Here is a 27,950-nt window from a genome sequence, read left to right on the forward strand (position 1 = left end):
TGTGACATCTAGCCAATCAAATATTGTTAGCAGGACATTTTACACTGTGGAGCGTAAAAATAAAGCCAGAGGGGAAAACATGGTGAAGTCAAAGGAGCGCACTTGATGAATAAATAATTGTATAAATTATTGGTAAGATAAAGTGCCGATACAATAATCTGCCAGATGTTAATTATCCGGATCAATAATCGGCAGTAGTTCAGTGTAGTTCAGCCCTCAAACTTCAGTCCTTGAAACACAATTTAAAGTTTGAGCATAAACAAATGTACACATTTTTTGTGGCTTCTGTAGATTGAGTTTTTGTCACATTTTTTCCCTGGCACACATTCGCGATCCATTAGAAAGGGCCTCGTTACCCAATTTTGGGTCCCGATCCACCAGTTGAGAACCACTGGTGTATAAAATATACTCAGAGAAAAAGTACAAAAAAAATCCCAAAATTTGGCAACTTTACCAAACAGTTAGAATAAATCTATTGAAAATTGTCTGCTGTTACTGTTATAGTAATAATTTAGTTAGGAATAAAGATAAAGGTGACATTTTAATCTACATTTCAGTTGTTTCAGTGGACTACAAGATAGAAAAGGTCTACGCTGAAGACGTAGTATGTTGCATGTAGTTTGAAGAAATATGACAACAAGAATTCAAAGTATTTTAGTGCAAGTTAAACAACAGCAAAATACCTGCATCTATAATATAATCTTCTACATTGATTGTAGAGAGAGTATAGTTTAGAAAATTGAATACAGAATAGAGAATACATAACGGCGCTATAAGAAGTGTAATGAACAGTGTCATGAACGCTTGTGTTGACTAAATGAACTTAAATTTAAGATTTCTACCAAATGCAGGTGAAACTACATATGGTCCTCTTGTGTTTTTTGAACGGGGCTCTTTGAAAAACAGATAAGATTCAAGGATAATCCTTGCTGAACTCTTTATTCTAAGACCTTATGTGGAATTTAAAGCTGCAACCAACTTGGCTGAGTTTATCCTGGATTATATGGTGAATCTGGGCTCTGTGGATTCTGATACAACTCACTGATTTAGGGTTGTTCCTGACTTCTGTCTTGATTCATCAGTATTTGTAATATTTAGTCTCTTTAAAGTCCTACAACAAAAAAGCTGGCTTCTGATTATTACATAGTGACATTGAAGTTCTATGACGGATGTTTTTGAATGGATAAAATGGACAGGTTCCATCTCATAAGATGTATTTTGATTGGTATGTTACCTTATTAAAATGGAATCCTTCAACATACACAAATTTCTTTTTTATCACTCATGACACACTGCCATTGATCCAGCAGTTGCTATGGCAACAAGTGCATTGTATAAGTAGTAGGAAGACTCCTCTTGACTTTGCTTTTGATGGTTATTTCTGGAAAGTGATGCTTTTCTTATATTTCAGCTTTGCGATGCAGGGGAGCAGAGATCGACTTTGACCATACATTGTTGACACAAGAATTAACAACTTTATTCCCACACACTCTAAACACAAACAACTAATACGTTTCTTTAGTGTTTACATACAAAGATTTAGAGAGTGCAAATCCTGATAATACACCAAAAATTGCAGAAATGTAGCGAGAAGAGTGAGCAGTTTTCTAGGGTATTCAATGCAAGAGAACTGTATACCTTTGTAATCCTGATGCTAAAAATCAGGCTGATGTAAGCAATAATGAGTGAAAACTAACACCTTTTAAGGTGCTCATCTTGGAGCCTTAGACTCAGTTGCTAAGGCAACAGTCCATAGATATGGCTACAGACCTTGTTGTCATGGTGACTCTGGCGATTAGTTCCTCAGTGTGATTGTAAGCGTCCCTGATAATATACATTGTTCTGTCTCTTTTAGTGTTCACGTTAATAAAATGCTGTGTCTCTCCCCGTGTGACTGTGATGTAGGATGGAAGCCTCCTGCTTGGAGCTTGCCTTGGAAGGAGAGCGGCTGTGCAAGGCCGGGGATTTTAAAGGGGGGACAGCGTTTTTTGAAGCAGCCGTGCAGGTCGGCACAGAAGACCTGAAGACACTAAGTGCCATCTACAGCCAACTGGGCAACGCCTACTTCTACCTGAAGGAGTACGGCAAGGCCCTGGAGTACCACAAGCATGACCTTACTTTGGCAAGGTGAGGAATGTACCTTTTATGAAACTGCTACCTGATGAATGAAAGAGTAGAGTGTGATTGCACCTTCGAGTTTAACAATCCTAACATGCACCTGATAACTCATCACAGGTGTGCAAGACACTGCGGACAATAGCCCTGATGAAGACCTGAGTACTTAAAAGTCTAGATATAAAAAACACATGTGGAAGAAGCAAGATTGAATAAAGAATGAATGAAAAATTTTGCAGGCAACTGTTATAATTTGGTTTGCCTGGTTTTGCTAACATTAACAATCCACTTCCAGCCTTTGGTCCTTCTTGCAGGTTATCATCTACATTACTGTGCTGAATGTGGTCTTGCATTGCTCTGGTTGGTTCACCAACTAAAGCAGCTTTAAACAACCTTAACTAAATTTTTCAAATTAAAATACTGCTAGACATGGCCCTTGTACGGAATGATTCCCCTTTAATATGGTTGTTTACATCCGTGCAGTAGAGCCAATGGAGAAGATCAGTTAGCTGAGGCTAAAGCCAGTCTACGGCTGCAGCCATATGAGTTGCAGGAAGCCAGGCTACAGTTTGAGAACAGAATTTGACTAGCACTGTTGGCCAACATACACAAATATAAACAGTTGAGCTGACTGACTAGTAATTATTATGCTATCTATTATGTTATCTGTTAACTACTGAGTTGAGTTAAAATGCGCAACCCTATTTAAAAAATCCCTGTGGGGGATTATGCTAGCATCCAACATTGGAGGAAACCCTCACTGCCTCTTTTCATGATGTGTCTTGAAGAAGTGAACAGTTATATAGTTGCCAAAAACTTTGACACTTTCCAATATCACATTTTAACAATATTATCTCAACTTCTCAAGGTGCCGGTTTAGCTCATTAGGTAGTGTAGGTGCCCATATACAAAAGCTAGTCCTCCAGGAACTGGTCCCAGGATCTACATATTCCTGATCCCAGTATGTCTTCCTCTACTCTCTCACCCATATTTCCTGTCCCCCTTCAGCTGCCCTGTCATAATAAAGGCAGAAAGCCCCCATAAAAATCTTTAAAGAAAGTTCACTAGAAGGCTTCTTTCACACTGCAGTTAAAAGTGACCTGATCAGATTCTTTTGCTCATATGTGACTTTTTTCCGACAGTGTGAACAACACAAATCACATTGAATGTGACCTTTTCGAATCAGATTCAAGCTACTTTCATATGTGGTTCTAAATCAGAGACATGTCTGATCTTTTGAAATTTGACTGCAGCGTGAACAGCCACAAAAAAACAAATTAGATTTGAGAAAAGATCAGAATTAGGCATTAAGGCCTGCAGTGCAAATGTAGCCTAATTTTACTGATTTGTAGTATTGGAAAGTACCATGTAAATTTTATTTGTAGGTATATTTTTTTTACAAAAAGCTGAGAGAAAGAGAGCAGCATTTATCTGAATTTAAAGGTCAGCTCAACTGGATATAACAGAGATGGAGAATTTCAAAACATTTATTTTGCCTATTTTAATGATCAACCAAATAAATAGTCTAAATACATGATTCTCAACTGGTTTAGCTTTAGGACCCACCACCACCTCCTTAGTGACAGATTGCAACTCAAATTTCTTAAAATTTTCTCATAACCAAATGTTTTGAATGGAAAATAGGGGAGTTTAGCTTTGAGATGGAACAGATGATATAAGAGGAGAAAGAGATGACGACATTCCTTCAAATTAAAAGCACACCACAGCCTTTTTTTGCAACTTTTGCCACGTCTGTGACCCGCTGAAAAGGACTTTGCAATCCACTTTTAAGTCTCGACCCACAAGTTGAGCGCAGAGGGTCTAAATTACACTTTTTTTGTTTTTGTTTTTGTTTTTACATTTTAGTATCATGTGCAGAAAGATGTAAATGGATAGACTGATGATGGATTTAAAAACAAAAACCAAATTGGGCGAAGGATATTGCTCTTTTTTAAACTTAAACTTTAAACTTTTTTCCAAGTGTATAATTCAGGTCTCGTGACATCCCTAAGATGCACTGAAAAGTACAGTATAATGCCATCTTTGTAAATCCAAAACTTTAATGGTAAACAATAATTATACATGGGTGTATATCTTAATCTTTGAATTTAAAAAAACAACTTTTTGTTTATATTTGTAAACTGTAAGAGGCACTTGATGCTGGCAGTTGCATGAGTTTTCAATTGGTTTCAAAGTTTCATGAAATTTTGCAGAGTTCAATCATCAAATAATAAATTTTATATGAAATGAAACCAGAGAATCTCCTGTAGCTTCCCTGGAGCCTGATTGCTATTAAATCAATTTGAGCTTTGTTGTGGTCACAGCTTTTTCTATCAGTGTCTTGGCAGTGCTGTCAGAGAAGCTATGGCGGTATGTAGGTTTTACACATTATTGATTTGACTGTTTGATTCACAGTTTCCAAAGAGAAAGACCCAAAAAGCATCCCTGAAAAGTTTCATTGACTTTTTCAGGTGCACTAGAGCAGCGGGGATTTAAACTGTTGACATAATGTAAGATAATGAAATTCAAAGAAAAGTGAGGGGACTTTCTTATCGCCATGGTCTTCATCTACCAGCTGGATATTTAGCTGCAATGAATAATCGTGTTCCCTGCTGTGAGTGCAGCTGGTACTTCAGCAGGGAAGCGATCAAAGACCCCAGGGAGATTTACCTTGTTACATTACAGGCTCAGCAGGGCCACTGAGATCCGGTGAGCCTCCTAGGAGCCAATTAAAAATGTACCGTGCAGCATCTTCCAATTAAATCTTGCACAGAGCCTTAATGGCTGTCGTTTACCTAATTGACATTGACTTAGAGAAACTGTAGCCCTTGCTCCCATGGCGCAACATAAACATTGTGTTGTTTTTGCTTTCTCAGGACAATAGGAGACAGGATCGGAGAGGGCAAAGCCAGCGGTAACCTCGGTAATACATTAAAAGTGTTGGGGCGCTTTGATGAGGCTGTCGTGTGCTGTCAAAGACATCTGGATATTTCCCAAGAGCAGGGTGACAAGGTAACTTTATGTTAGCGGCATCTCCTCACAACAACAGTCAACTATAGATAGTTCTGTATCTGCAGAGAGCTCTGTGCACCCTTTACACTCGCTGTAACCTTTTCCTTTATCTCTTTCTGTTTGGTTTTAGGTGGGAGAGGCCCGAGCTTTGTATAATATAGGCAACGTGTTTCATGCGAAGGGCAAACAGCAGTTATGGGGCTGCACCCAGGAACCTGGAGACCTGCCTCCTGATGTCAGAGACACACTGCAAAGGGCTACTGGCTTTTATGAGTAAGTTTTGTTGAGTGATAAGAAATAAAACTCAAAGAGGTAGTCTGGAAAAGTTCAACTTAAATTAGTGCTGTTAAAATGAATTTATTGCAGAACACTTCTCCGTATTAACAGAGTATTAATAAAATTAAAAGCAGGTATCCTGTTTAAAGGAACATCTGGCACTAATTTTGACCCTACTTTGACTCATCTCTAACTAATATTAGTCCATCTGCTCTCCTTGAATACATCTGTGCCTTAAGCCAGTATTTCAGACAGTCTGGTTTTGTACACAATGCAGCTGTTCTTGTCAAGCAGCCGTCCAGACATGATTTGGCCGTTGGCCTATGTCTGTTTGATCAAGATCTTGCTGACTCTTACAGAAAAAAAAAAGATTACTTCAACATTTTTCACTGTTCCATATTTTCTCCCTGGCTCCATCTAGCCTAATGCGTAAAGATCAGACCAGAATGCAACTATTTTATAACAGAGATTTCACTTTACAAAGAACTGATTGTCCTTGCTGTTGTAGATTGTTGAACTTGGCTGTAATGACCATGTGGTCTGTTTTAAAGTGTTCTGTCTACTTAATGTTTGCTTTTATTTAAAATATTTCAATTAGAAAACTTGTAAACTATGCAAAGGAATCATGTCCAGGCATTAGCAGAAGCTTCTCTCTTAGAAATCCTTACTTTTCAAAAATACGACTCTCAATACTTTCTCCTCAGCTGATGACATAGCTGATAGGTAAAATGGTTAAAGTTTAATCACAATGATGAGCATGGTGGTGTTCCAGAAGTATATTCAACAGTGACATAAGAGCTGATGCTGGTGGCGTGTTTGTGCCTGGGATGCTGAGTGCTGAAAACGCCAAACTTATTGATTTATATTGAAAATGGAAAATAGCAGCTTAATGGACACAGGCCTTTCCAGTTCACTTACTATTAAAGCACAACAGGATAGTGACTGCTAGGAATGTGTATAGCTACATGGACATGTAGCTTGTTGATGCAATTAAACAGCTTCAACAAATGATGCTACCATGATTAGTGTAACATCATCATCCCTGTGTAATAACTTCTCAGAGCAATTTTCTAGACCAGGGGTGTACTATCAAAGGTCAGGGTGCAAGTTCTACTTTGTAGTTTCAACTGGAGGTAAATCTTGTGAAGAGTACTTTGAGACAGTGTTATGACTACTCTGGGTTGTTAAAAAAACAAAAACAAAGAAAAAGGAAAAAAAAAAACGCCATTGTCAGCTCACTTACAGTATCAAACCAAGGTCATTTTTATCATTTTGTAATCTAGAAATGTACAATACAGTAAATGATACGCTGGCCTTTTCTTTTGTAATGTCTTTCTAATGTACAGGTTATAAATTGTAGATGCTATATAGTAAATATTAAAAAGTATTAAATTTAATGTCAGATTTTCTGTATATACCCAATTGAGATTGAAATTGAACACCCAAAATCTGCAGCAATGATTGGCTATTTGAATCGCCAGCCAATAATGGAAACTTGTGATTTATGATGTCTTTATTCCTTAAACATATTGAATTACTTACCTTACCTTTCCCTGGACTTTTTGATTTCACTGACTTTAATATATCAAAGGTGAGGTAAATCAAAGCCCTGTCATTCTCATATATATCTGTTTGAAAAAAGTTTTGACACCCCTGATACAGACCATGGTAAAAGTTATTTTTCTTATTGAAACAGCAGGTATATTCCAGTGGAAAACATTTATAGGTAAAGTAGGAATTGCAGAGATGTTGGTATGTAGGCACAGTACATGGCTAGATGGCAACTGCAGCTAATGAGACGTAACATAAAATGTCAAAAATAGTATATACAGCCCCTTCAAAAATAGGTTAAAAACCTGAAAAAACATCCAACTGGAATTATACAGACAGTAACTTAAACCCATTCAAAAATCAATATAAATGAACACACATGAGATCCAAACAATGAAAATGTCATGCAGCTGCTGTGTACTTATACATGACTACAGAGTTATCATAGATAATTACTTTACTATTAAGCATTATAAGACTTTCTCCCCATTAATAACTGTATCTCATTGGTCATATAGGACTGTTTTAGATAAGAAAATGTATCAAAGATATGAGCATGGATGTAAGAGCTACCATAAATCAAACTGGATAGATGATTAAAGTGAGTGTTAGAATTTCTGCTTCCATATTACATACATGCTGACTAAATTCATGTGTACTCGTCTCTGCAGGATGAACTTGTGTTTGGTTAAAGAACTTGGAGACAGAGCTGCTCAGGGCCGGGCCTATGGAAACCTTGGAAACACTCACTATCTACTGGGAAACTTTGTTGAAGCTATCAAGTTTCACCGCCAGGTGAGAAATTCAAAACATCTGCCAGCATCTTTTTAGTGCAAAGATAAGAGTTATCAGCTCTGCTGAAATGTCTGAGTATAGCTGTGACCTTGATACTCCAGAGCAGCAGGATGATTTTTTTCTCTGACACAGGGTGGTTGACCTCAGAGATATTCAGTTACGTTGTGGTTTGCTGTGATAGTGCCTTCAGATGTTCATGATGAAACACAAATTTAATCTGCTCGTATTGAGCTTAGGTTTCACTGTGATACTGGGGACATAAATCTGAAGATGTCTGGTTTATGTGCAGTTTGTTTGGTTTAACTGATGTTTTTTGGTGTTTTGGGGGCTCATGCATATGTTCTGTGGCAATGAAATCTAAGCTAGGGATCTTGTTGAGGCCACAGTGTTGCATAAAAACATCTGCAGGGCATTACTGTCATCACAGTTGGCCTCCAGGGTGTGCGTCTGTTATGTGTGGGCCACAAGCAAACATGTTGAAAGAATTACATTTGATTAACTGATGTGTTTGATCAGACGTGTAGTATGATTTGAGCCTTGGTGTAGTGGTGCTGTTATATTTTACTTCCCGTCACTTCATTGAAGAAGTAGGTCATGTATGTGTGCTTTTTGTTGACAAGATATCTCACCTCATTTGCCTTACACTAACATATGTCTGAAATAAATTTCACATGCAAAACAGCAAGGCTAGCTGAGTGGAAAGGGAAGCGTTGGTGTCCGGGAGTGCAAGAATATATGGTGATTAAAAAGTCTAACATTTGGTCAAACTTGGTCGTTTTTCAAAAAACTATCTCCTTTGGAAGTTCTTCAGTGGACACAAATCCACCCTGCATTGTTTGCATTGTAAACACTTGCAGCATGTTGAATGACAGCTTCCCTCTGTAAAAAGAGGTGCTGAAATTGGTTTCTTGCTGAATTACTGGCAAACACAGCCTCAGGCTTTCTTTCTCCCCATGAGGCTCATCACTCTCCGTCATGAAACAACTTGTTTCCTCATGGGAGAGGCAGGTCTCTCATCTCTTTCCCATTATGACTCTATCATTATGCGATGTAGGGGAGCACACTGCTTTAAAGGGAAGAAGATTTGATGCTGCTCTGCTGTAATATTACATCTTTCCTACTAATAACGTTTGTGTAACCGTTTCTGCTTGACAGTGATTGTTAAAAAAAGAAAAATGTAAAAGCACAGGAATGCATTTGTGTGACTTTTCTGCTCTGTTGTTCTCAGCGATTATCCATAGCCAAAGAATTTGGGGACAAAGCTGCAGAGAGACGAGCCTACAGTAACCTTGGAAATGCTCTGATATTCTTGGGCCAGTTCAACACAGCTACAGAGTACTACAGGTGAGGAGAGAGAAGAGTGTGACACCTAGTGGAGAAAACATGAAAATTATTCTGTCTTTTGCCCCTCAAACCAACTTGCATATTTCCATCTCTTCATTTTTTCCTTCCCTCAATTTTAAAGATTTGAACATTTTCATTACTCCAGTATTCAAATCAAACAATCAGCTTTTTAAATGATTGATGGTATAAAAAAATATGAAAACGTTAAGAAACTACACCCGTTTTTACAAGACAGATTTGTAGAATATGAATAATTTCATCATAATTGCATGCAAACTCCTGCACACTGTCTACATTTCTCAGAAACATTGGCAATGTTTATTTTGTGCAATTCAGTATTTGAGTTTGCATGCAATGTTTGGTAACTAAAAACCAGATATTACTCAGAGTTGGGTGCCTCCTAGGCATTCTGTTTTTGTATATAGATATTGTTAGATTGTTACTCCCATCTGATATTGTAACGGCCTTACTTTATTTACATATTCTTTTTTAACTACAGGAAAACATTGCAGCTGTCCAGGCAGCTGAGGGACCAGGTGATGGAGGCCCAGGCCTGCTACAGCCTTGGAAACACCTACACCCTTCTACAGCAGTATGAGAGGGCCATAGACTACCACCTTAAACACCTGTACATCGCTCAGGAGCTTACAGACAGGTAGAATAAACATGCGTATTATCTCACTCCAATGCACAAGCATGCTACAGCACAGGAATATCATTTGGTTGGTGTGATTTATGCCTCATTAGAGTCGGTGAGGGCCGTGCCTGCTGGAGTCTGGGGAATGCGTATGTGTCTTTAGGAAACCACAAACAAGCTCTTCACTATGCCAGAAAGCACCTGGACATCTCTAAAGAAGTGAGACATTTTGTTTTTACAGCCTTTTGGAGAACATGACAAGTTCTTTTTTCAAGTGACCCACATGGCTGTTTGTCTCTTCCTCCACAGATCGGAGACAGAAACGGAGAACTGACTGCCAGAATGAATGTGGAACAGCTGATGGAGGCCCTGGGTGTCAATGAGAGCGACCTTTCACCCTCCAGTTCAGAGTTTGAGATGCAAGGTGACAAAAAAGTTATTTTTACCTTTTATTGAAATATCATGTGACACTTTATAAGCTAAAGAAGTTCTGGAAGGCAAAATCTGTTGCCCCATCATGCTATTTCTTAAACTTCTATATGATTTTGGAAAAAAATAGAAAATAATACTTGAGGTTTTATACCACAGCAAGTCCTAGGCAAATTCCTACACACTGTCTAAATTGCACAGGTATGTTGGCAATCTTTACCTAATACAGGTTTTGGTTAAAATTGACGTAGTTTTGCCTTTTTAAAGGACAAACTTTTTTAAGACTATCAAGGGCTGCACAAAGTTTGCATCACTTTAAAAATATACCTTTATTGGAGAAGCAGGACAGTTGGTAGAGATGGGAATCATGGGAAAATAGTGTGGGGAACGATATGGGGAAAGGAAATTTCAGGTTGGGTTTAAATCTGGGCTGCTGTCTTTGAGATTTACAGCCACATAAACGAAGGGCCAACAGTGCCTTTTGAACATAATTTCCTCAGTGTTGAGCCTAATGTTCACTTATATTTGTGCTTAAATAAAGGCTTTGATGACTGACTATTTATACTTCACATTCAATCAACTACACAGAAAACATACTCAAAATTCTTCAACTGACCTAAAGGCATGAAAGTCACACAAAATTCTGATCCACAGTGCTGCTTTTCATATGTCTCAACATTATTCATAGCATCGGCCTAATCTTTGTAGTTTCATTTGATCGGACCATTAGAAGCTAGTACCTGATAGAGGTGGGAGTCTTTGGGCACCTCACAATTCGATTCTTAATTTATTATTGATGCATTTTGATGCACTTGTTTTTTGGGATTTTTACATTTCTGTTTTTACTGTGTCAAACATAATAAAAATATTACATTTGTGTTTAGAAAAAAGAGCTAAATTAAATTTCCCACTTGCCTCTAATGTAAGATGTTTGTAAACTGGAAATTTACAGTTGCACTAAACCACAGGTAGCAGCATCCTTTCCTTGTAACATTAATTACAAACATAAAAATGTGCTTTTTCATGAATGAACAACTGGTAATTTACATCTTGCTGTTACGTAAGTTCCACCTTTTTGTTGATTCTATTCCACAGTATTAAATATTTAAATTACTACTGATTATTAGACATTTATAAATCGATTCAGAATCTTGTAGACATGTTAAAAAAATAATGAATAAATAAATACAGAAACTTCAAAAAGCTGCAAAAAGAGACTGTTCAAATATTTGAAAATCAATGCTACCCCCAGATGTAACACAGTTAACAGGCAGGGACACCAATTAAAATGTTTAATAATGGCAGAACTTGGTTTCACACATGTTGCAGGAATGCACTGTGAAAGGGGCTAGTGTCAGTTTGATTTGTCACTTGATATAAAGTGATTTTGCAGTGCCATAATACAATGTGAATTTGAATACAAGGACCCCAGTATTACACCATTGGGGAATCACTTTGAATATAAAAGTTGACTGGTGGTTAGGCTTTGTTGTAAAATGGGCAAGTGTCAAATAGGTGGGTCAGTGTCCAAACTCAACACGTGTTATTATCCATGTGTGAAATAGCTCTAATTACATTTTGTAGAGGTTTTTTTTTTTCTTAAAATCTGGTAAATATATATTTAGATATTTTACAAGCAATTGAGCATGAGATGAGGGACAAACAAGACATAAACCACAGTGCCAGTGTAATTTCCTTTGCAGTAAAATATTTAGATGTCAATGGAAAATGATGAAAAAAATTAAATAATGTGACATACATTAGGTGAGTGTCTTGCATTCACATACTGACTCAATGAACAACAACAACAAAAACAACAACAAAAAAACGCATTATTTTTGGTTCTTTATAACCTGATGTCTTTATTATGCAAGTAAGTAGCTCTGTTTCCGTAGCTACATCAAAGGGAAAGGTAGTGAAGATGAAAGGCTTAACTCTGTGTGTTTTTATTTTTTTGCATTTTTATTTTCTTTCTATTTGCACATAACAAACTGTGGTTAGACTTAATTGTGTTTGAGCTGTTTGGGGCTTCCATCACAGAAATAGAAACACAATAATAGTCATAAAAATTTAAATATAGAGAGTTTTTAATAGAAAAAAACAACTGAGACATTTCCTTAAACTGTATTCATCCATCCCCTCTTAAATACAGATATAAAACTTAAAAATGTATTTGTACTTTCTAAGATTTAACTCTTAAACGTCAGTGTTGGATTACATTTATTTGCAGACTTGAGTAAACCAACTAAAATTCTGTTTGTGTACACAAGGTTGCCATTTAAATGTTAAACTAATTTGAGGCAGACATAACAGACTCAGTGTCTGTGATATGTCTGGACTGAGGCTAATGTGAGAACATGCAAAGGGTGTGAACATTTTTGCGGTAGATTTTAAAGGATGATCTTTACTCCCCCTGCCTCAGGATGATTTGTTTATAAAGCGTGTTCTGTTTTCAGAATGACCCTCAAACAACTAAAGTCTTTATCTCTCATTACTAGGGCCATGTGAAATTTATACAATAAAGTATCTTAGTAAGCATAATCTGGATCTTTACAGTCAAGCGGGCTCTTAGTGTGATGTTTGTGGTCATGAACTGTCCTCCAGGGTCAGAAACTCACACCCATGTCCTACATTTCCCTCTCTGGTGCAGGGCTGGCAAACACACTCTTATTCAGATTGTTTGCTTGGTTGTCTGACTAACCCACACAGCGAACATCATGAGACTAATGCTAACATGACTGAGGGCTGCAGAGAAGACACAAAGAAGGCTTTACATGCTTCATTTGACTTAAGATCAACAGTTGTGCAAAATTTTACAACATAGTAATGTTAATATTTTATTTCCCACAGGAGCAAGACCCAAGTTCACCAAGAGAAACAGCATGGACAGTGTAGAGCTGTGGAAGTACTCAACAGACAAGGTGATCATGAGAGCCTGTAAATATGAACCATATACAGGTCTCTCCTGTTCTAAACCCTACTCTAACATTATGCTCTGTGACTGCAGAATGGTGAAAACCAGGACTTAGAAAGTATACCAAGAAGATCCAAGAGTCACATGTCACAGCCGGGTAAAAGAAAAGGCTATCCTGACAGCCAGTCATCAGACGAACGGCCGTGGTTGGACTCGCCCCTAGACACTGATGACATCACTTTACAAGTCCCACCTCCAGTGCCAGTGAGTACTTTAACTTATTTTTTTTCCCAGGCCTGTTACACTGACCACATTATGCTTTTTACAGTGAGTGGTACCTAGTGAAAGTTTAGAAACAAAAATGCTTGAATGCTTGGTTTTCAGAAGGTAAGGTAAGTATAGCTTCTTATCAGCCAAACAGATTGGTTTCAATCCTCTGAGCTTATTTTCAAATAAAGTCATCTTTCCCAAAATATCAAACTACCCATTTAAAGATTTTTTTGTAGCGCAAGTATTTCGTGTCAGTCTGACATTTTACTCTTCTTTCCTGTTAGCGCTTTAAAGCGCTCTGTTCTGGCTTTCCTGTATTGTTTAATAGTTTGGATATAATAAATACTGAACACAGACTATGCAAAACATGGATGTCGTCTCAGTGAGTTGTTCTGAAGCCAAACTATTGTGATCATTATCTTGGAAATGCCATCTCCACCTGTGGGCACAGAGCTAGTTTTGTAAGTAAAGGGAGCAGAAATAAGACTTGAGCTTCATTCTACCTAAACTTGTAAAGCAAAGGGATTTGCTAGTCTATAATCAGGCAAATCCATCCTGAAAAGCTCCTATTCTAAACATTTATACCCAGCGTTCTTTGAGGAGAATGAGGCAGTTTTGATGAACTGAAAGCCAATGGCTTGCACCAGTACTCAGATTAGCTCAGATATAGCTATAGTACAGCAGCTGTAGTACAGACCATGTTCCTGTATGAAATAAAGACCAATATGAAACACTTCTATAAAGCTTTCCATGACCGAAAAGATGTTTTCGCTCTTCTGCCGACCTGTTTCAACATGAGTTTGTGATAGTTGGGGGAAAAGGGTTAGTTGTAGCATGAGTTGGTATACACAGTGGCTGCTAGTGGAGTGATTAGCTTGGATGTAGCCACAGTGGCGGCTATGCTACATATTGGGAATGGTAGACTATGGGCCATGCTGGGCCTATGGCCTCCTAAAGCAGCTACAATGTGCTCACATATCAGTGTTAAACAAAACTCCCATACATAATATATTATAAACTAATGGGTTATAACCAACACCATAAAACAAATAACAAGATGAACAATTGAGATCACAATGTTTTTGGATCAGGGTGTAAACATGTATATCTCTACTGTTAACATGGGCATTTTCATATAGAAACTTAAAGGAGGTTCCTTGGCTTTTGGAACTAGCATCAAGGGGACTCTCGTGGACCTGCTTACTTGTTTATGTTAGAAAAATCTGACAGTGCTCACTTCTGCCTCGTCAAATACAAAGTTTACAGTGAAACACATTTAATTGTAGTTTTTGTTCTTCATAAACCTAAATGTGATGTTGGTGTCATGCTAATGTTTATGAAGAAGAGAACAACACTGACTAAGTGCCATTTTTGTGCCAGAGTACTAAGCAGCAAACTGCAATGTTTGATTACAGACCCAGGTTGATTCATTTGAGATATGGCCACCATATAATTCACCAACTAAAAGCCCTCATGAGTGTTGATGGGATTAATTCATTCATAGAAAGCAATAAAGGGTCCTGAAACGCTGATAGATGGATTCACTACTAATTTTCCACTCGTCTGTTCATCCCCTCTCCAAACGGCCCTCAGGGCTTCAGATTTAGAGAGAAAATGAGAAATTAGAGAGATGAAATTAGAAACATATCCTTTAATTTCCCATGAGGTTATATGGTGTGATGTAAGAAGTCAGGCACAGTGTAAAGGTGTCTTCTCATTAGATAACAATGGTGCTCCATTTGCTGTGAACTAGATTCTCTATGAGTCTTTTTGCAGCTGTTGTTGCTTTAAAATCAGTGTCTTTACAACACTTAGTCCCTCTTTTGACTGTGACAGTGCTAATTGCTGTAATCAACAAACTGACACATAGGAAAAAAGTGAATTACTGTGCTGCATAATGATAGTTCATCACAGAGATAGAAATAGCATCCTGAGTGTTGGCAGTCTTGATGACACTGAAGCGTACCCTTTTCATATCGGTCAATATGTTCCTTTACAGCAGGAGTGCTGCTTTTTCATAGGCTTGTTCTGCTTTATTCTACATCTGTGTTTATTCACTTTGCATCAAAATTCATATTCCTTGTATTAGTGTGATTAGCAAAAACACCAATTCTGGTTCTGATTTTAAAGAGTTTCTTGTCTTTTAACATGAACCAATCCATATGAAAATAGGAGGGAAAACTGCTTTGCAAAGCAATAAAATACACTGAAGAGAGTGCATCATTAAATACTTTTATTTTGACATTCAGAACTTTTTTTAAAATTGTCAAAGTACATTTTCATGCAAACCAACAGGGACAAACTAATGTTTTTCAGCCCAGTCCATCGGCTAATAATGTGGTACGTAATGATGGCAGTGGCTGATGTGTCGGTTGTGTTGCATCGGTTTAAAGCTTGTAAGCTAATGTAACTAACTGCTGATTCAGAAAAGACTTTAAGAGGTTTTAAGAATTCACTGATTGGACCAACTGTTTTTTGTTTTAATGGTCAAACATAAAAAAAGTAAAATAAAGTGTGTAACGTATCATATGGTATGGTTTCTCAGCAGTTCAGGAGTCTTAGGTGCTCTATTGGAAGAAACGGACTTGCAGTGTGTAAGCCATTTTCTAGTGATATTTCGAGAGCTACTACTATTTTACATCCAGTTATAGCTCATTTTAGGATTTTCTAGGCTTAAAAAGACTGAGGTGGTACCTTTCTTACCATGTGCAGACATGCGCATGTCTACAGTGCATACAGGGTTAACAACTTTAACAAGTAACACTGGCCTATTTTAATAACTCTTCTAAATATAAAATACACAAAATTATTGCATTTATGCCTTAAAAAAAAAAAAAAGGTTAAGGGAAGGAGCCACAGGTCAGAATTGAATCCGGGCCACCCGCTTCAAGGAAAACGGCTTCTGTATATTGGGTTCACAGACACCTGGCTACAGGTGTCTCTACTGCTTCTTTCTTGCCACTTTCATCCTCTTTATCAGTTTCTTCAGTGCCTTTTCTAGAGCACTGGATGATATAGTGCCACTTTCGCACCGCTGTAAAATCGTAATTGCATATGAAATTGACCAAGTCCTGTCCTCACTAAACAGTTTCCTTCATAAAAGTAGTCATCAGACTCTGATGACGGACCAGGGCAGTAGGAAATATGCCAGAGTGCAGTGGTATCAAATGGTGTGGCAAGGCACACGTACAATCCTACATAATTACTGCAACTATACAATAACTTATGTTCAGTCAGGACCACTTTGTCAAGAAACACATAATTTGTGGCATTGAATAGGTTTTCTTTTTCTTTTCTCAGTTGTAAATTATCACGTATTGCTGTTATTCATATGTGGCTGTTGTGGGACGGAGGAGCTGGGGTGGAGGAGGGGTGTAAAAAGTGGCTTGGAGAGGGAGCAGCAAAGCAAAGCCAAATTAGAGCAGTTTACATATAGCAGCATGAGTGCGATTAGCCAATAGTGTGATTCAAAGCAAATCAGCTGGCCGTCAGCTGATGAGGGCTTGCCTGAGATCAGCTGATCTCAATTCTATAGCAGTGCTTAATTCTGTGGCCAGCCTGAACTAATGCTATACGCTTATTTACTGTATTAAATAGGCAATTTTATATTAGATAAGGATTTCGTATGCCTTGAAATTTTGGCTAGATCTTAGGTGTGACTTAGGCAAAAAAAAGGTTGAAAACACTACTATAGGCAGTCACCTTTTAGTAATATGACAGAAAAACTCCATTGGCAAAATTGTTATTTTGAATACTTGAATCAGCTCTGATTTTCCCCATTGAAATTGTTCTAAAACTCACTCAAAAATCTTAAAAATCCTTCAGACTATGATTAGATAAAGCTCTGATTGGACAGTCTCTTTTGGTTAAACAAGCAGCCTAGTCGTCTCATTGATCCTGGGGTTAAATGCCTCCTTAAGTTTTGAAAGCCAAATGGTGATATGATCTAAGAAGACCTGTCTCCTTCCATTCATTCCCTCAACCTCCCCCACCTCTCAAACCAACCTGATATCTGTACTCTCTTTCTCTCCTGTTATCTCATCACCATCACGTGTTCCTTTCTCTCTTGTTCTGTCTCTCTGGCCTACTTGATTAATTGGATAACACAGAGAGGGAAGTGAGGAGAGCCGCACAGAGACCATGGGGCCAAAGACAGAGGACAGAAATGTGAGAAGCTACAGATTGATTTGTATGCAGAGAGCGAGTAAACAACAATCACGGGGAAGATTTGTCACTGCCATGTTTGTTGATAGCGAATGTTTGACTGTTTAGTGTGAGTTTTGAGAAAATGAGCACTAACATATGTGGTTGGCGGGCATTTCTGGCATGCAGCTTGCTCTCAACTATGCCCCTGCACCCGTCTTTCCCCCATTCATCCCCCCTAGCTCTTCCTCTCTGCAGATAATGTGACCTTGATCACAGAGCTGCCACCCTCCCCACAGGGTCAGCCCCCATATCTCCGATAATGAGTTGTTTTCCCACAGTGGGCGAACGGGACAAAAATGGCCTGCAGGACAGCCACAGAGAGAAGAGAGAGAGAAAAAGAGAGAGAGAGTTGGAGGAGTGGATGGTAGAGATGCAAAGAAGGCATGAATAAAGGGATACAAGAGGAGAGGAAATTACAGAAGAGAGGGAGGGAGAAGAGTACAGCTGGGGAGGAGAGAGGGAGTGAAGTGAGGTGGGAGAGAGGGAGGTGTGAGCCAGGCGTGTGCACAGATTGAGGGAAAGAGAGCTCAAAGAGACATGAGAGAGAGAGAGAGGAATAGCTAGTGGACAAAGACGAGGTGCTGCTGGTAAGATGTTTCATTTATGCTTTACAGATTGTATAATGACACGCTGCAAAGGATTCAAGTTACCCTTTGTCCATGTGACTTTTTTTAGAGATTACAAACTTTGACTTTAAGTTTTTAGTTTCTCTAGAAGTGTTAAGACTTTTTAGGGAGTATACTGTGCATTTAAAGAACTTTTCATGTTAAAAAATAAAAATAAAACTGTGTTGTCTGAGGCATAGTTTGGTTTTCCAGTGTAAAAGTTGTCAGGCGTTTGCTCATGCTGACCTACTTCACATCTTTATGTGAGGCGAAGTGATTTAAATTTCATCCACTAGTTGGAGTTCCATGTGTCTCGGTCTCTGTTTAGCATTGGAATACTTTTAAATCATGAATTTGTGCATCGTTATTGGGGCTTTATTTTCCTTTTAAAAAGGGAGTGAGATGACGCCAAAAGCTTTGATATCAGGGACTCTATCAGACACTAAAGTTGAGTCCTTCCTCCCTTAACCTGCTCTGTGACATTTTGTGGATGTTTCCTTTTCACTGTTTTCATTTTTACTAAATTTTAAGATGTTTTGTCAGATATAAGGACTAAAATTAAGATACACTCCCTCTAGTTCTTTTTTAGAGACTTGTTAAATGTGAAAATTAGGGTCTATACTAATGTTTAAATGATCGTTTTAGCTATTGGACGATTCTGTTGTATTTTCATCACTTTTTTTAATTCAACACTCTCACTTTCCTAACATTTTTCACATGAAAAGTGATCAGTTTATCCAATGGGTGACCTTTTTTTCCCCAGTGAAAAGCTTTTTATTTGATTCAGAAGTTATGTGAACTAGATGCCAGCATCAAACTGATTGGACACAGCAGATAAACATTTAATATGGATATCTGTTCATGCCACATTATTTGTCCATGCATCCCAAGATCTATCAGCAAACCAGTTGTCTACTTTAATAACCTGAAAAAACAGTCCTTTTAAATTTTTTCAGGGTAGATCTTGGATTTTATAGCCCTCCTACACATATATACAAGCACTTCTTGTTAAGTCTTTGCTGTTGTTTTGCACTAAATGTGTACAATTACAATGACAAAAAAAATACATATCCAAGTAAAATGGGCAACTATTTAAAATAAGCTTAAATTTGTTCATTACATGTAAAGAAAGAGTTAGTGCTGATACTGCATCAGGATATTCAGATAGTTACACTCTCCGATCACTTTTGTAGATGTACACCTTGCTAGTACTGGGTTGGACCTTTTGCCTTCAGAACTGCCTTCATTCTTCGTGGCATCGTTTCATCAAGGTGTTGGAAACATTCCTCAGAGATTTTGGTCTGTATAACATGATAGCATCATGCAGGTGCTCAGTGTAACCATCAGAGGATGGGTACACTGTGGTCAGAGAGGGACGGACATGGTCAGCAACAACATTCAGGCAGGCTTTGGCCTTTATACAATGCTCAGTTGGTACTAAGGAGCTCAGCGTGTGCCAAGAGAATATCCCCCACACCATGACACCATCAGCCCGAACTGTTGATACAAGGCAGGTTTGGTCCATGCTTCCATGTTGTTCATGCCAAATTCTGACCCTACCATCTGCATGTTGCAGCTGAAATCGAGAGTCAGACCAGGCAACGTTTTTCCAATCCTCTATTGTCTAATTTTGGTGAGCCTGTGAGAATTGTAGCCTCAGTTTCCTGTTCTTAGCTGACAGGAGTGGCACCAGGTGTGGATTTCTGCTGCTGTAGCCCATCTGCTTAAATGTTTGTTGTGTTGTGAGTTCAGAGATGTATTTTGGTTGTAATGAATGATTATTTGAGTTACCGTTGCCTTTCTGCCTCCAACCAATCTGCCCATTCTCCTTTGACCTCAACAAGGCATTTTCTTCCACACAACTGCTGCTCACTGGATATTTTTCCCATTTTCAGAAAATTTTCTGTAAACCCTAGAGATGGTTGTGCGTGAAAATCCAGGTAGATCAGCCGTTTCTGGAGTACTCAGACCAGCCCCTCTGGTACCAACAACCATGCCACATTCAAGGTGTCTTTAATCCCCTTTCTTCTCCATTCTGATGCTTGGTTTGAACTTCAGTAAGTCATTTTGACCATGTCTGCATGTATTAAGTACATCAAAGTGTAGATCCACCTAAATTTTTTGCAGTGTGCTAAAAGCATTGAGTCTAGCTTGAGATTTGCGCCCAGTAATAGCACCTATTTTGCACTGTATCCACAAAAACACTTACACTCATGAACTACTAATAGTTGCCCTGGAAAAACAATATCCCAGTAAACATTATTGAGCAGTATACATTAGGGGTCAAGTAGTTTGTGTGCAAGATTTGATGGCTGGTAAGCCTGGCAAACTGTCTAAAATTTAACTATAGAATTACCTCAATGAGCAGACTTCAGACAGGCAGGGGTACACTAAGAGAAACTTAGAATGGTTTTATATTAGCGACCTGAGCCTGAATCTGGGTTAAATTGAACCCCAAGTCTGGTTCCATTCGGTCAGTTTGAATGTAAGCGTACTGTACCTGGGCACCATGCCCAAGTCTGCTTGAAGAGGTAGTCATGAGCACGATTTATGGGGACTCTGGAAATCTTTTTTATGGCTTTTATAATCTGTTTTAACCTGGTGGCTGTATGAATCAGATTTTCTCAGCTTTGCATGGAGATTATTATTCATCTGTTCATTGTTACTTAACCATGTATATTATGGCTGCTGTCCAGTAATCAGTTTTTGTCAATACCCACACAAACTTCCATTCCTGGAACCAGAAAAATAATAGTCACACTGGCATCTCATAATAAATTCAACAACAACTAGACTAGCTCTTATGTCTTTACTTATATAATTTTCTTTGCATTAATTAAAGCACTAGTGCTTTAGGAACAAAGCATGAACACAGCAACAGTGGGAAAGGAGCATCTTTGAGTACCATGTGAGAAGCCCTTGATGTTATCTGGAAACAAACAACGCAGACAGACAAATAGTGATTGAATCACTGAGTGGCTGATGGTTGATTAGAGCCACAGTGTACGTGCTCATGGTCTGCTGAGCTGACTGATTCTGAGAACAAACACGGCTGATGTTGCTTTTTAGAGAAACCTCTCACTTTTTTCCTGATTTCTTGACATGAAATAACCAAAACTACATCAAAAAGATAGTTTTAGATAGTGTAAGGTAGATATGTTTCCTGTCATTTACACTGAAATTTAAATCCAGACTACTTAAAGTTAAGATAACGTTCAGTTCAAACTGAGCCTTATTTATTTATTGGCTTAATGACAAACATATAGGCCAAGACCATATTGCATAGCCGTCTACATTTTAATTCAAAGTTCATCTTGTATTCAAAAAATGTAATTTTGGCCATGTTAAATTGGCTTGTCTTGTGGAGCTAATGTTAGCAGTGCGAGCACAGCCAGATTTTGGTCCCGTTTGCAGGTTTATGCCTGTGCTGAGTCTATTTACGCATTGCTCAGGTTAGTGGTTATATTACAGCTTTACCTGACACAGCCTACATACTGATTTACCCAAATCTTTTGGATTAAAATACTTCCACACTGCACTGCTCCTACAACGTGCCATCTGTACGCTGTGCTGGTTTATCAGAGCTACTTTTTTTTTAAGATTTGTTTTTGGGCTATTTTATGCCTTTATTGACAGAAGATGACAGTGGACAGAATCAGAAACTGGGATGAGAGAGCTGGGAAAAGACATGCGGGAAAGAGCCACAGGCTTGATTTGAACCCGGGCTGACTGCGTACATGGGACGCGCCCTAAACCACCAGGTCGGGCTATTTTGACCAAAAAAAAAAACAAAAAAACAAATTGGAGCACTTTTTTATAACCCCAGTTAACATCGGATCACAGCAGGTCAACAATGCTAATCTGGTTTGCTGAGTATGGCTAGTGGTTGCTTTAGTATCTAGGTTGAGTAGTTAATTGCCAGTGTAACTCCACAACCTAAAACCTCACAGTTTTTCTTGACCAAGACATCGCAAAACTCTGCTGTGCTATGACATGCCTTCCATCCACTGTGCTCCTTACACTGAGGCAGTGCAGCAGGGATTGCAGACTCAGAAGCTGCAACTCCATCCAATGGCGTCAAACAAATTAATTAGTAAATTATAAAACTTTAATCTCAGGATTTCTGAAGTCAATCGCAAATTTCCCCCTTTTTGGTTCACATTTTGAAATGACACTATTTACATTTTAAATTATTCCTCCTTCGGTAGGATTTTTGTACTGTTTTAAACTAAGGGTAATTGACTTCCCGTTTGGATAAAATTCTGCCTTTATTTTGAAAGAAAACAAGGAACTTCAGGTAGATCCAAAAGTATGACATGAACTTAACTATGAGAGAAGAGCTTGGTATGAATTGAAAGAAAATAAGGAAAAGTTAAAAAGGTAAATGTTTGATATTACAAGGTGCAGATGACTTTTGACTGAAATATGAAACACATAGAGCTATTTAAAAATGATACTGAGAAAAGCAATAGTCAGCTTGAATAGCCTAGAGTCAATAGACATTGGTAAGAAGTGCTATGAAACTGAGCTGTCAGTACTTCCAGCACTGAAAGTGCCTCATGCCCTTAGGTATGCTATTAATCACAATAAAAGGAATTAATGCACTAATTATGGTCATAAATCAATCACGGATGATGCATTAATGCTAGCAGTCCTAATAAGAATCTTAAAAATTAGTTTAACAGACTTGTAGTTCTTGCGCTAAAGCAATTACTAAGTAGTATCAAGTTTAATTATTTTATTTGCACACCATGCTTGTATGATCTTGGAATAGTTTCTTGTTATTTTCCTTGAATGAATGAACCTTATAAAAATAAAGACATCTACAAGTCAATTGATGTTTGTTTATGGTTAATACCAATGAGTTGTGTTTTTCTTTTAGAAGCTGGGCCGTGACCCCTCAGATGAGGACTGCTTCTTTGACCTCCTCAGTAAGTTCCAGAGCAGCCGCATGGATGACCAGCGCTGCAACCTTGATGAGCCACAGAACGGAGACAACGGAGAAGGTGCTGCAAACTCGATGCCGTCCCTGAACGAGATGATAGGTCAGTGTGAAATGATGGTCACGCTCCTGTTCACTCCTTTGTTTTCTGTTGATCTCTTTGTTAAAACTCACAGATTCATCAGGCTTTCCTGTTCTTATAGATCCCTCAATCACAACCTCCCCCCAGACTGAGGAGCTGTTTGATTTGATTGCTAGCTCTCAGAGCCGTCGTCTCGATGATCAGCGGGTCAATGTCGGGAATCTTCCTGGCTTGAGGATTACTCACAACAATCTGGGTCACTTGGTGGGTGAAGGAGATCATCAAGAGCCCAGTGATGACTTCTTCAACATGCTAATCAAGTGCCAGGTAAAGGCCCCAATTCACATCAAATGTGTGCTACAGGCTTCTCAGATTGTTAATTATTAGTTTTATAAATCTTGGGAGCTTCCTAGTAATTAATTTTTACATCTTTCTGCCTGCAGTCCTCCCGGATTGATGATCAGAGGTGCTCCCCACCAGAAGCCGGCCCCCACGCCCCCACAGTGCCTGATGAAGACTTCTTCAGTCTTATCCAGAGGGTGCAGGCGAAGCGTATGGATGAGCAGCGCGTCCAGCTGCCCGCAGACGACCAAGATAGCCCTCAGTCCCCTGAGCCGGACTCACCCGGTGGTCTCTCTAGCTAGGACTTTGTGAATTTACACCGCGCAAATTCATGTCAAAGAGAATGAAAGCAGAAGAAATGAGAGAAGGATGAGCCAATGTTTAAAGACAGCACTGAAGGGTGAACTAACAAGTTTTTTTAAGTAACAAGACAAATTCCATGTGCAATAGGTGGTGCCCTGTCAAATGTTCGCTCAGTGTGTTATGCTCTATGTGTGTGTAAATATAACAGGAAAGCAGGCAGAGTTTAAGCTAGTGATGAGGAGAGAAAGAGATGCGCTTTGGGACGTGAAAAATGAAACACATTCTCAATCTAATGCCTTAATCAGCATTTTTTCAGACTCAAGATTGTATTCCCTGGTGTCAAATGTGTTTTTATGGTAACACATGATGGGCATACAGTGTTATATGGATGATTAATGTTGAGACTTTAAGCACAAGCTGTGGAAATCAAAGAATAAATGATAAAAACAGATTAAATGACAACATAAGAGGGACATATTTGCACTGAAATATGAGCCAGCTTCATAAAGAACTGAATGATAATTTATAGATAGAGTTAGTATCAAACAAGTTAAACTCCAATATCTATTGGCTCAGTGACACTTAAATTATCACTGCTTTTATCATTTATTCTCATGGTTTCCACAACTTATACGCTGTTTTCACACATGCACTCCTGAAGGTTTCTCAGAAAACTCTGAAATCTTCCAGAAGTGGAAGTTTTCCCTGACAGGTGTGGAGGGTTTGGGGTCTTAGATGACATAAAAGAACGCAACAGAAATCCAAGATGGCACCAGAGTTTAAAAAAAGTGTGTCTAGTACAGTTGTTCCCAGCCATTTTTCCTTGGAGCCCCCCTACTTGTTTCAAAGACAAGCTGAGCCCACCAAAGACCCTAACAAAAAAAATTATATTGCCCTATGGTTGCCAAATATCAACATCCATTTAATTTTTTCTTTTTCTTTTAAATAAAACCATAATGAAGAGGCTCTTCACAGGTTTTTCTAACCAACAGACCATTTTATACACTGTTTGTTAAGTGTTTTTTCATGATTTTACATAATATTTGCAAATCTAATTTTGACAACCTCAGAGCAGACAAGACCTGACATCTTTGGCGCCCCCTAGGGGATCCTGGAGCACAGGTTGGAAACCACTGGTCTTATACACCAGATTTTACAGTAAAGATGTATATTTTGGGCATTGTAAGCCTTTGATGGGATGAGAGAGTAGGGGAGAGCTATGCTGGAAAGGGGCCACAGGCTGGACTTGAACCAGGGCGCCCTCTTACATGAGGCGCAACTTAACCACTTGGCCATCTGTGCCCCTTAGACACACTTTTAATAACCATTTTCAGTCCAAAAAAGTTGGCTGCACCCAATGCACTGGTGAGACCAATATTGGAGTATAAAATGCTGAGATGAGTGCTGTCATTACAGCAGATGTCTCTGCCACCATCCTCTTTGCATTGCAGTCAGCTGTCTCAAGCTTAAAGTGCGTCTCCCTTGTTTGGTCATGAGTAATTAAAGAAAATGTTGGCATACTGTTAAGTAGTGATGCAACGATGCATTGGTTAAACACAGGCATCTACCGATGTCGCTGCTGTTGAACAACATCAGCAAATAATGAGGCATGAACAGAAATCAGTTGCTAGTCTTTTATGTTGTGTCAAATCAATTTAATGAAGGTTTGTGGTATGCATACAGTTAACTCAAATAAGAGATTATTTACGCTGCAGAAGTCACCCGTCAAACAGATCTGTTTTCAAGATCAAAGATGTGAGAAAATGTTGTTATAGTGGGTTGATTACACCAAAAGAAGTAATGTAAAAAACACAGGCAATGGCAACTGGATACATTTTAATAATCAGTATTAGCCCTAAGTTTCATAATTAGTGCATTTGCTCTCATGAAAATTAACCTTGTAGAGTGATGAGCATTGAGTCGATTCCACTGTGCAGTCTGGTTCAGTTTGGTAAAGCATGGTACGTGTCTATTTTCATTCCACTATCAACAGTTAGAAAGAGTCCCAAATAACTGACCTGAATGCTCCCACATTTTTTGGCACCCTTCTGTAGGGGTGCCAAGCTTACCTACCTGTCCCAAAAAGGTCAGTCTGCAAACACAATTGAGGGTTGCACTAACATCACTTGCAATCGACTGCTCATCCAGGCTGCAAAAAATGCCTGTCTGCTCTATGAGGGGTGTGTGAAAGCAGGAGAAAAACAGGGTAATATCCACTTGGATTAGTGATATTTGGCTTGACAGAGACCCAGTGACGTTCCCTGGACCATGGACCTTGGTTTGTGGCCAGAAACCAAGTTTTCTGATGTTTATATGGACTTCAGTACAAGGACTCAGCAGAGCCTAAGGGCTCACATCAGCCTGGTTCATCAGTGATGGCTGCAGAAGTGCATTAATGATGAAGTTTTGTTAACATGACACTTTAAATCAGCTGTTTCTCTGTACTGTAGCGATTTATTTACATATTTTACTACAGGATCACTGCTGTTATTCAATCTATTTGCAAAACTTCAGGCTGTAGCCTATTTAAAAACAAGATTGACATAATTAGGATTTCTTACTTAATCTTGTTTGATTTGAACACTAGATAGATACTTCAAATTCAACGTAATTTACTTTTAATGTGATAAATTCTCACAGGACAGCTTTCAACTTTCATATGTTATCATATAAACTGTAAAAGTGTTAGATACCTTCACTTCATGAAACTTTAATGATGATAACGTCAATATTTAACCAAATATAAATCCCTTTAATCTACATAGACTTCTTTATTTAGTCTGTGATAATCACTGATGGACGTGACTTAAGTTCATGACCAAATTATTTGCTGATGGCCAAGGGTTGACGATATTTGCCAATACTGTGTCTTTTCTGCTACATTCATACATCATCTCAACCTGACCTCACAGAAATTGTCCAAGGAGTTGACAGGAAAAAAGTTGGGATGAAAAATTCTACTGTTTGCTCTTACATAAATAGCTAATACTGTTTGTGGGAATCTTGCAGGACTTGAGTGCATGTGTGAAAACACCCATAGAATCTTGGTGCAGCAACAGTATTAGGGATGTCTTTTCAGTGTTAAACTGCATCGATCAGTTTAAACTTTCCACTGACTGATAGCTATGCTTCATGTTTTCTGGCTTAGACAACAACGGGATCCATTTATTGATAGACTGAGTGAAACTGGATTATTTTCAGTGCATTTTATGAAAATGCACATCTTTGAACAGTATACAGAATCCAAGGTTACTGACGCTGCTTTCTTATAGATTCAAGATTAGAGTCTTGGGATAATTCAAGCTCCTTAATGTTTCTGCTTAGCTTCTGAAGTAACGCTATATCTGCTGCCCGTAATGTTCTCTACATCTGATAACAGACTATTGCTTACTGCCATTATCACTATCACTTTACATAGAAATAGAGGCAGATGGATAACATGGATGTCTTATATTAGAGAATCTAATACCATGACTCACTAATACTAGGTTGTGCTGCCCCCCTGTGGTTAAAACCTTGTATTACCTCTGAAATACAAAGTGCAGTCTGTTTGGTGGATCAAACACATAAAAATAGTATTCTAACACTCTCAAATTATGACGAGTCAGTCACTTCTCTCTGGTTTGAGCAGCTGAATTTGCCAACACGGACGATATGTGGAGATTTTTGTTGATTAGAGTGCATTATCAAAATCAGTAGAAGTTGGTGTACGTCTCTATCTATTTATAAAGAAAGTCCCAAGATAAGAGAACTGCAGAAATGAATTTGTAATCTGTTTTATGGTACTGTACAAAAAGTACTCAACCTGACCAATGGGCTTGCTTTTTATTGAACAGAATAGCATACCTCATTTTGTACCTCAAAGCTTATGAACCTTAGTATTCTGAACCAGGATGGATCATATTCCAACTTTATATGTTTGATTCATCTATCTTTGATAAACAAGACATTGGGAGCTGAAGTTAATATTTTCTTCTTTTTTTGTGAATTAACATTTTTAGACAGTACCTGGTACGCTTCTATTTGTCTCTGCCATAATTTGTACATATAAATATATTTTGTATTTATGTTCCATTTGAGGACATGAATTTGTCCCTTCATGCTTTTAATAAAATGTTTCAGATGTT

At 38.4% G+C, this 27,950-nt stretch overlaps 1 protein-coding gene across 1 annotated transcript in view; it reads left to right on the forward strand.

Moving 5' to 3' along the window:
• The window catches only part of gpsm1b (G protein signaling modulator 1b), a 42,250-nt gene extending 14,300 nt beyond the window's left edge, over window positions 1-27,950 (forward strand). Inside the window, exons 2-14 of the mRNA XM_041810874.1 lie at window positions 1,906-2,127; window positions 4,992-5,127; window positions 5,258-5,400; window positions 7,626-7,749; window positions 8,978-9,093; window positions 9,593-9,748; window positions 9,841-9,949; window positions 10,040-10,154; window positions 13,010-13,080; window positions 13,167-13,337; window positions 23,037-23,199; window positions 23,300-23,505; window positions 23,622-27,950. Coding sequence (XP_041666808.1) covers window positions 1,906-2,127; window positions 4,992-5,127; window positions 5,258-5,400; window positions 7,626-7,749; window positions 8,978-9,093; window positions 9,593-9,748; window positions 9,841-9,949; window positions 10,040-10,154; window positions 13,010-13,080; window positions 13,167-13,337; window positions 23,037-23,199; window positions 23,300-23,505; window positions 23,622-23,822 — 1,933 coding nt within the window. The 3' untranslated portion in view covers window positions 23,823-27,950. The remainder of the gene's footprint in view (window positions 1-1,905; window positions 2,128-4,991; window positions 5,128-5,257; window positions 5,401-7,625; window positions 7,750-8,977; window positions 9,094-9,592; window positions 9,749-9,840; window positions 9,950-10,039; window positions 10,155-13,009; window positions 13,081-13,166; window positions 13,338-23,036; window positions 23,200-23,299; window positions 23,506-23,621) is intronic.

The sequence above is a fragment of the Cheilinus undulatus genome, linkage group 17 (assembly GCF_018320785.1).
Source record: "Cheilinus undulatus linkage group 17, ASM1832078v1, whole genome shotgun sequence".
Classification (NCBI taxonomy): Eukaryota; Metazoa; Chordata; class Actinopteri; order Labriformes; family Labridae; genus Cheilinus; species Cheilinus undulatus.